The following is an 8,635-nucleotide window of genomic DNA, read 5'->3' as shown; positions in this document are numbered from 1 at the left end:
CCTTTGGCCCCTGGAACCTCAATGAGTCAATGTTTAATGCAGCCACGAGTCTAGTCACAAGTATAATTGTTTTTGACTGGTCCTTTGACTCAGTGACCATTCCTGGCATTCGTTTGCGTTGTGAACTATGATTCTGTTTCTCCTAATGTAGTCTGGGTGTAGCGTGGAAGCCCCAATTTAATAATTTCCGACCTCACTAAGTGCAAGGTCACATTCCAAGCTCCAGAGCTTCATTAAGGAACTCCTTCCCCCGCCCTCTTTTCTTAAGCATATATGCTACCGACGCGGAGGGCACCTCACTCGCTCTACAAGTAGCAAGACCCGTTGTCCTTTAGGAATACGGAGGTTTACATCTTCGTTCTGAGGGTGGGGGAAAAATCAGTTGTCACTTTAAAAGAGTTCGCGCTTAAGGCAGAAGCCGCGCCGAAGCGTCGCGAGAACTGTAACAACCCGCAACTTCTCGCGATGTTTGGCCCCGCTAAAGGTCGCCATTTTGGAGTCCACCCGGCGCCTAGTTGCCCCGGCGGCATCGCTCAACCGGCTGCCGGGACCAAAGCTGGTCCCGCGGGTGTCTGGCCTGTGGGCAGCCGGACCGACACGATGTGGCGGCTCCGCTGCAAGGCCAAGGACGGCACCCATGTTTTGCAGGGGCTGTCCAGCCGGACCCGGGTGCGGGAACTCCAGAGCCAAATTGCCGCCATCACCGGGATCGCCCCCGGCGGTCAGCGAATCCTCGTCGGATACCCTCCCGAGTGCCTGGATCTCAGCAATGGGGATACCATTCTGGAAGACTTGCCCATCCAATCTGGTAAGGAATCAGGGCAGGGGCCAGGGAAAGTCCCGGGAGGACGGAGAGGGGCGTGAGAGAGAACAGAACACTAGTCAAGGCAAGGTGGCTGTGGGTCGGCGGGGGACTTTGAGGCCAGGGGCGAGGATAGATCAAAGAACAGAAAACTCTGACGGGGGCCGGGGCAAGTGTCTAGCAACTCCTTGTCTTGACACAGGGTTGAAAGGGAACCCAAAGGCTTGAAGTCCCCCTTCCCCAATCCGCTTTCTGCTCGGCTTTGAAACTATCCCATTTTGTTTTCCGTCGGCGTCCACAAAAATATGAAGAAGTAGGGCCTATTTTCTCTGTCCTTATGTCTCTTTTCCCCTGTATCATCGATGAGATCTCAAGGATGCAGGATTTTTTTTTTCTTGGTTCATTTTTGCAATCCCCTTCATAGATACTTCGTTTGACAGGCATACTCATTTTCGAGTCAGCTTTTAAACACCCACTGAAAGCCCTTTCAATTTCTAACCAGTAGCAGTTATTTTTGTGCCATATCAAAACTTAAACATCAGTGTTTATAATTAAAAGCTTTCAGTTGCTGTATCAAGGACGCTGTAAACACTCAGAGTAGATAAGTTCCCAGAGAAGAGACCCCCCTAGCGGCCTACTCTGTAGTGAGCACCTTCTGTAAAATACTGTATAAGGAAAGGAAATTTTGTTTTTGAAATGTATCTTTTTAGGTAAGCTTAAAGTTGTTTACTCCAGACCGCTTCACTAAATTGGGATGCAACCTGAAGTGTCTTTGTTCTTTGTTCTTTTTTCATCTTTATGAAAATTCAGTGAACAAAGATTGTTACTGGTAACTTATTTGCAAAGCTGTCTTCTCTTTAATAACCCCAGTTTATGCTTTAACTCCTTCAGTTTGTAATTTACAGACTTGGCTAGTGAACACTCGGTTTCTTCTATAATTTCTCTGCAGATCGGGATTTGTTTTATTTTTAACAGGTGACATGCTGATCGTTGAAGAAGACCAAACCAGGCCCAAAAGTTCACCTGCATTTACTAAACGTGGTGCTTCTAGTTACGTCAGGGAAACTTTGCCTGTGCTTACCAGAACCGTGGTCCCAGCAGACAATTCTTGCCTCTTTACCAGTGTGTACTATGTCGTCGAAGGAGGAGTCTTGAATCCAGCTTGTGCCCCTGAGATGAGACGCCTCATAGCACAAATTGTAGCAAGCGATCCGGACTTCTATAGTGAGGCAATACTGGGAAAAACAAATCAAGAGTACTGTGACTGGATCAAAAGGGATGACACTTGGGGAGGAGCAATAGAGATATCGATTTTGTCCAAGTTTTACCAATGTGAAATATGTGTAGTGGATACACAGACAGTAAGAATTGATCGTTTTGGGGAAGATGCAGGATATACTAAAAGGGTTCTGCTTATTTATGATGGCATCCACTATGATCCACTTCAGCGTAACTTCCCTGATCCAGATACACCTCCTCTGACCATTTTCTCCTCTAATGATGATATTGTTCTTGTACAAGCACTGGAATTAGCAGATGAAGCTAGAAGAAGGAGACAGTTTACTGATGTCAACCGCTTCACCCTGAGATGCATGGTATGTCAGAAAGGATTAACTGGACAAGCAGAAGCAAGGGAACATGCCAAGGAGACAGGCCATACCAACTTTGGAGAAGTGTGATCTATGCATGAATGAGGGTTGAAGTCTACTACCTCACAGATCCAGAAGGCTCTGGGTTTTCCAATAAGCTATCGTAACCCTAAAGAACAAAGGACACAATGCTTGAACCATCCTTTTGACTTAAAACCACTAAGACACTGAAATTCCTTGTTAAGATTAAAATTAGTGTGCAAGTTTACAGATGTGTGTCTACAGTGGTAAACTGTACATACATGCCTCTTTCTGCTGGAGTGACAGAATAGGTGATCCTTGCCACCTACTGACACTGACCTGAAGATTGAGATTGAGTATTATAAACTAGCACCCAGCAGCTTTAACTTGTAGAAGAAAGCATCACATTTTGGGTAATGTGGAAGGCCTCCTGTGAGTCCACTGGACATTTACCACAGTGTCTCCAGTAACCGAGTCTTTTTAAAAACTCTGAATCAGTTAAGTTTCTAAATTATGAATTGATTCATCAAATGAAGATACTCAGAATTGTCCAAACTGATTTTATATTGCAATTTGGTATACTTTATAAATGTGTGCTTAACCACTGATAAGTACATCACAAGCAATTTTTACAGGGATGAGTCTCATCCTTGAGAATGTTATCACAAAACAGGAACTGATTGTGCCCTGTTTAAGATCTCTAGTGTATAAAAAGTAGAATGTATGAGGGAAAAGGTGCCTGAGCAGCTTTCTGAAGCTTTAAAAGACCGTTGGCCTCGTGTTTTAATGCAATTCATGTACTGCTCTTTGTCACATTGGATAACATTTTAAAGTTAAGCAGGGTATTTTTTTAAATTGGAAATTCCTTGAAATTTGAGTCCTCAGTTTTTTCTTCATTTGCATAAAGATTTGTCTGGGGGGATTTAATTTTCTCAGCTTTTTGTTAAGAGCACTTCCTCCAAAAAATTTTTTTCAAGTAATAATGCTCTGCTTTGGGTTGGTTTTTGTAAGATTTTTTGCACACCTAAACAGTGTTTGCTTTTGTGCTAGCCTTATCCCTCCACTAAAGTTATTTTAAATAATTTCACATTTCTGCAAATTAGCACTTTGCTTGTCTGCAATCTTTTACTTTGATTTTTGAAGTTTTAAAGTAATTGGAGTAATACTGTTGAATGAATTTGTTTCACTTCCAAAATAGGAAAAATTGTAAATCCTTGCCTTATGCAGCTTTCTCAGAATTCTGCTTCTTCCTAATACTAGATGTGTAGCCATTTGCTTCGTGGACTAATCCGCAAGGCACACCCTCTAAAACTTAGCTTCACTACAAGATCTTCCAGATAAAGTTTTCTACCTCTTAATTATTCTGATCAGGGATGCTAAATTATAATTTGTTATGTATTATCTCATATAATGTGAAGAGGCTTAATGTTGTGAAGTTTTGTTATTTTGGTCTCATTTTTTATTAAGTATCTCACTTAGAAAATCAGTGGTATACTTTAAAGCACTTGGATCTTTTTCAGCATATCTTCCTAGCAAATGTTTTAAAATTAACATTTACTTTTAGCACTTTCACTTGGTGAAGGTGGCCATATAAAATTAAGGAACATTTGAACAATATAGGAGAAAAGTACTTTTAAGGGACAATTCACAAAGTATGTTTGAAATTGTCAGATGACATTTCTTGAGTACTTTTTGTGTGCATAGTTATTTTAGACAATATAAGCTGTTATGATCAGTATAACTTAAAAGTGTTTAGTTTTCTATTTTACTGAGCCTTAAAAATAGCACTGATAAACTTATGATACTTAATGTTTGGCAATCATAATATGTTCAAATTAATAGGATTGAAAATCTCTCCACACCTGACTCTCATCTGGTCTAGATGGTTTTGGTTTTGTATCTTTTTTATTTCTCCCAGAAAATATTAAATTTAAAACTGTAAATTAAGAATATACCACTAGATAACAATTATCAAATTGAGCTTTATGCATCGTTAGTCAGAATGCTTACCTTCCTTTCTTTGCTACTTCAGGAGACAAAGTTGACATTTGCTTACTGCAGCTTTAGATGTAGAAGTTTATTCATGCAACAAATATTTATTGAGTAATTTATACTGTGCCAGGCATGTTTTGATATGTTTCTGTTGTATGTTTTGATATGTTCCAACATAAGTTTCTGTCACTTTAAAATTCAGTATATATTTTCTACAGTGGGTAAATTTAACAAATGGAAAGGAAAATTAAACCCCTTCATTGTAAGTGCTTTGTTTACATATTAAGTGTCAAGTATTTATTCAGGGGATCTTATTTCATTCTATTTTATCTGTCATGTAGGTTGTCCATTTACCAGTTGGACACAGATACTCTGTCAAATTCCTTTCAAAAATGACTTTAATCTGCTGAAATTTAGCACTAGTACTTTAGTGTTCTGATCATGGAAAATTCAAGATGAAGCTTTATTTGCGGACCATCTGATTTAGTTATTGAGCATTAAAAACCTAAACCTTTCCTCATTCTAAACTCAAGCTTTAAAGCCTCACAGAATTTACAGGGGTTTTTTGTTGTTGTTGTTGTTGTTTGTTTTTTCATTTTTTACTGTGCTTATTAAACTCTTGAAATTAGTTATTAAAGGGAGTAAATTCTCATCTTGGGAATTTTGAAAATCTGTGGACTTACAACTTTCAGGAGGATTAAATGTCTTTAAGTTTTGTACTAGAGCAGAGTGAAATCCTTCTTCCTATTCATTCAATTTTTGCCTGCCATAGGGGAGGTTTTTTTTTTTTTGTAAATTAAAATGAGGACAGTTTATATCAGTGGCAAAGTGAATAAAGACCTCACTTTCCCACCCCACCCTTCTTCCTTTCTTTTACTCTTCTTTGGATTAAAGGTCAGGTGTAGTACTATGAAGATTCACTCCTGAGTAAAGTGATTTCAGAAGCGAAAATTGAATATACCTGGAAATTTTGTGATGTGTTAGCCAAGCGAAGATATTAGTGTGTTACATCTTTTGCTAATGGTTTGTGGTTGATTTCTTCATTGTTTCCCATGAAATTAGCATAGTCAGGTAGTACCCTTGAAGCTTGACTGCTGGTCAGTTTGACCCTGTTTTTAACAACTAATGTAGTCATGCCACTTGATTATTCCATGAAGTCCCAGCAAAATAATAATCAGGAATTAACTAACATTATATTATCTATCTAATTTGTCTGTGGCCCCAAATGCCCATGCCTAACTTGCTTCTCCAGTTTATTCCTTCTGTGTAGGGATTAAAACGTGGGTGTTGCAAGTTGCCCTAAGCTAAACATAGTTTTCTTACATCTTTTTGAAAAAAAATGGAATGGGAAGTATGCAAGATTAAGCAACAGCGATTTTTTTTTTTTTTTTTTGACGAATCAGGTGACCTTCCTAAACATACTAAGAATTACGTTCTTTCATGTGTTAAGACACATTTAATTTGTTTGCAGCACTTTAACAAAAATATGGAATAAAAGTTTACATGTTGGCCCTCTAGGGATCTAATTAAGGACATTAAAGTACAATTCTTGAGCTACTATCCATCAGCTCTTCTTAATCAAAGATTGCCATCAGTATAGAGTGTATCTAATGGCACAGCATTCTGGTGTTTTGATAACAGTAGAACTCAATTTCAGTAACTATTAGGAGCATGGTCTGTGCTCTAGCATTAAAAATGTTATTATAATGTGAATATCTTGTATTCATTGTACAATGCAGTATTCAAAATTGTCCTTGTAGTGCAAAGATGACTGATAATTTCTAAAAGATTTGATCCTTAAAACTTGTTTGTTTCCAAGCAGACTTACTTTAAGGAAACTGATTTTTGAGTCAGAAGCCTTAAAAGTGTCATATACAAGTGACATCATTTTAAGTCCAAAGTGAAACACTCGATTTGAATAAGCTAGTTTATTAACTAAAGCTGTTTTGTTATGAAGTGTTACAGTATTTCAGCACATCTCATTCAACATAAAAAGAATATTAAATGTCCCTGGTGTGGGAGAGTGTTTATTTTTCTCAAAATTAGCTAGCATTTTGCTTACAGTGCTTTGAATATTTGACTTAAAATTATTATTGATGTTGAATTGTAGGGTGCTGATTTAGGTCTTGATTCACATACATTTAAAGGAGGTTGGTAACCCCCTCATGGTAGAGTGAAGGGAGAAAAGGGCCAAGAGGACAAAGTACCACTGAAAAAGAAGAGATTGTCAAATAGATGCATTCCTAGTCATGAATTATGCTTTTCCAAACATTTTTAAAGCAATGCCTTTGTGTCAACTCAACCCTTCTTCCCCATTTCTTATCATAGAATATAGCATGGCCATAGGTGAAAAAGCTTGTCATTAAAGTATGAAACCATGAATTATAAGCATTTTGCCATGATGCCCTTTTATACTTATGTTTTTAAAAGTACTAACCAACATACAGGAGTTTAGGAATAGTGAAGATATAATTTGATTAAGTTGTAGGTAAACAGAAAGGATAATCTTAGGCTCAGAATTTCTACTGTGATTACGACTCTACTTTATAAACTGGTATAGGCTATGTAATTAGCCCGTAAGTTACCTAAAGGACCAGGGGACCTAATTTTTATCAGTTTTCCAGTCACATTGGTGCCATTCAGGACTCCAGCTGTTTACAGGAAATATGTACTTAGCAGAGTAGTATTTTTCCTTGAAAAAAATTTAAATTCAGCCTAATTACAGAATGAATATGAATAGCTTGTGAAAAGGGTTAGAGAACAACAATATTCCTTTAATTTCTGTATTAATTCAGTAGAGACAGGTTCCTGATGCAAAAATAAAACCACAAGACTGTCAAATTAGAGCTTTAGAATATGACTTGAAAAAATAGGGATGGGCAAAACAGCATAAGAAAATATTTTTTCTTAAGATGGACAGTGTTTTCTTGTTTTAAAAATGTTTTGCCTGTTTGCCAGCATTTTTTGAAGTAATGCACTGCTGCTACCTGGAAGATGTCTAACTTCATTTTCTACAACTCTTACGTGATTTTGCCATTGTCATTAAGATGCATTGATTTTATTTATGAGGTGTATGACTTTGAATATCTAAATGCTGTATTAAGTGACTTGTTTCAAAGGAATAAATGAAGTGAAAACGTTGTTTTGAGTTTATTTTGGGATCAGGGCAGAGGGCCAGTGAACAGCTATTTTACTCAATATACATGTTATCAAAAGCTTACCGCATCTACCAAAATCTGCCTAATATCACCATTTAGGCGGACTCAGTGAATGAGATAGGAGAAACTAAGGTATTTCTCCTTAACGCCGAAAGGCATTTGAAATTCCCATTCATTGACTAAATTTTTTTCTAAATCAAATCCTGCAAGTTGTAATTCAATATTTGTTGCTGACAAATTGTCAATGTGGAAAGGCTTAATATTTCTTTTATAATAGACTGCAATCTTTGTGAACTTAATCTGTTTGAAAATAGCAACATCACTATGGTAGGGTTTATTTCATCTTTGGTAGTGTCAACATTTAAACATGTATTTGAAGCAACACTGTGGCTATTAGAATTGGCCAGAGTTCAGGTTCCCTACCTAAATGAAACTACTTACCCATTCTTTCACATTGAAAGCTTAAAAATTAAGGAAGTGGAACTAATAATATCTAATCAAATTGTACAGCAGCATAAAATATATCTCTGGGGGTCAGCATACATCCAACATAAGAATAAGTCAAGCCAAACCTCACATTACAAGGTTCATAAAGAATTGCTTGGGTTGTGTGATGGAAGCTTATTGAATAATTAATTGTGCCCATAAAGCAATAGTGCTCAAAGTTGGTCATCACATTACCTGGGAACTTGTTAGAAATGCAAATGCTCAGAAGGAAATCAGAAATTGGTGAGACCCAACAATCAATTTTAATAAGCCCCCAGGCGATACTAATGCATGATTTAAAAAAAAAAAAAAAAGTTTTGGAATCGTGCCTATCACTATGGTTGTTTAAATGAACCTTTAATCAACTTGCAAGAGATCTCTTACGGCTTATACCAGTTTTATGTCCTTAGCCTCATGCAATTCATTTTCACTAACCACTTATAGTCATTAAATTTACAGATAATGTAAAGCCAGAGAAGACTTATAGAACAATGAATGACAATTCAAAAATCTCAACAAGCCAAAAACGCCTAACATTGAATATTCCTAAATGTGAAGTCCTGCCCTTGAGTTCTAAACAATCCATT

At 37.4% G+C, this 8,635-nt stretch overlaps 1 protein-coding gene across 2 annotated transcripts; it reads left to right on the top strand.

Moving 5' to 3' along the window:
* The first annotated feature begins 298 nt into the window (after positions 1–298).
* Positions 299–7,545, top strand: YOD1 (YOD1 deubiquitinase). Of its 2 annotated transcripts, none has more exons than XM_005540670.4 (2): positions 299–808; positions 1,778–7,545. In XM_005540670.4, exons 1-2 carry the CDS (start codon positions 466–468, stop codon positions 2,479–2,481), a joined length of 1,047 nt encoding a protein of 348 aa, XP_005540727.3. In that variant the 5' UTR covers positions 299–465; the 3' UTR covers positions 2,482–7,545. The 2 variants fall into 2 exon arrangements, with proteins under 2 accessions (XP_005540727.3, XP_073891175.1); XM_074035074.1 differs by having other exon boundaries at positions 1,752–7,545.
* Positions 7,546–8,635: the final 1,090 nt, after the last annotated feature.

This window comes from Macaca fascicularis, chromosome 1 (assembly GCF_037993035.2).
Source record: "Macaca fascicularis isolate 582-1 chromosome 1, T2T-MFA8v1.1".
NCBI lineage: Eukaryota > Metazoa > Chordata > Mammalia > Primates > Cercopithecidae > Macaca > Macaca fascicularis.
The sequence above is the reverse complement of the archived record's forward strand: the minus strand, read 5'-3'. Positions and strand labels throughout refer to the sequence as shown.

Bases quoted from the DNA above. Each gene is read 5' to 3' on its own strand.
- YOD1 (XM_005540670.4), top strand. From the start codon at position 466: ATGTTTGGCCCCGCTAAAGGTCGCCATTTTGGAGTCCACCCGGCGCCT. The intron at 809-1,777 runs GTAAGGAATCAG...TATTTTTAACAG, and splicing joins AGACTTGCCCATCCAATCTG to GTGACATGCTGATCGTTGAA.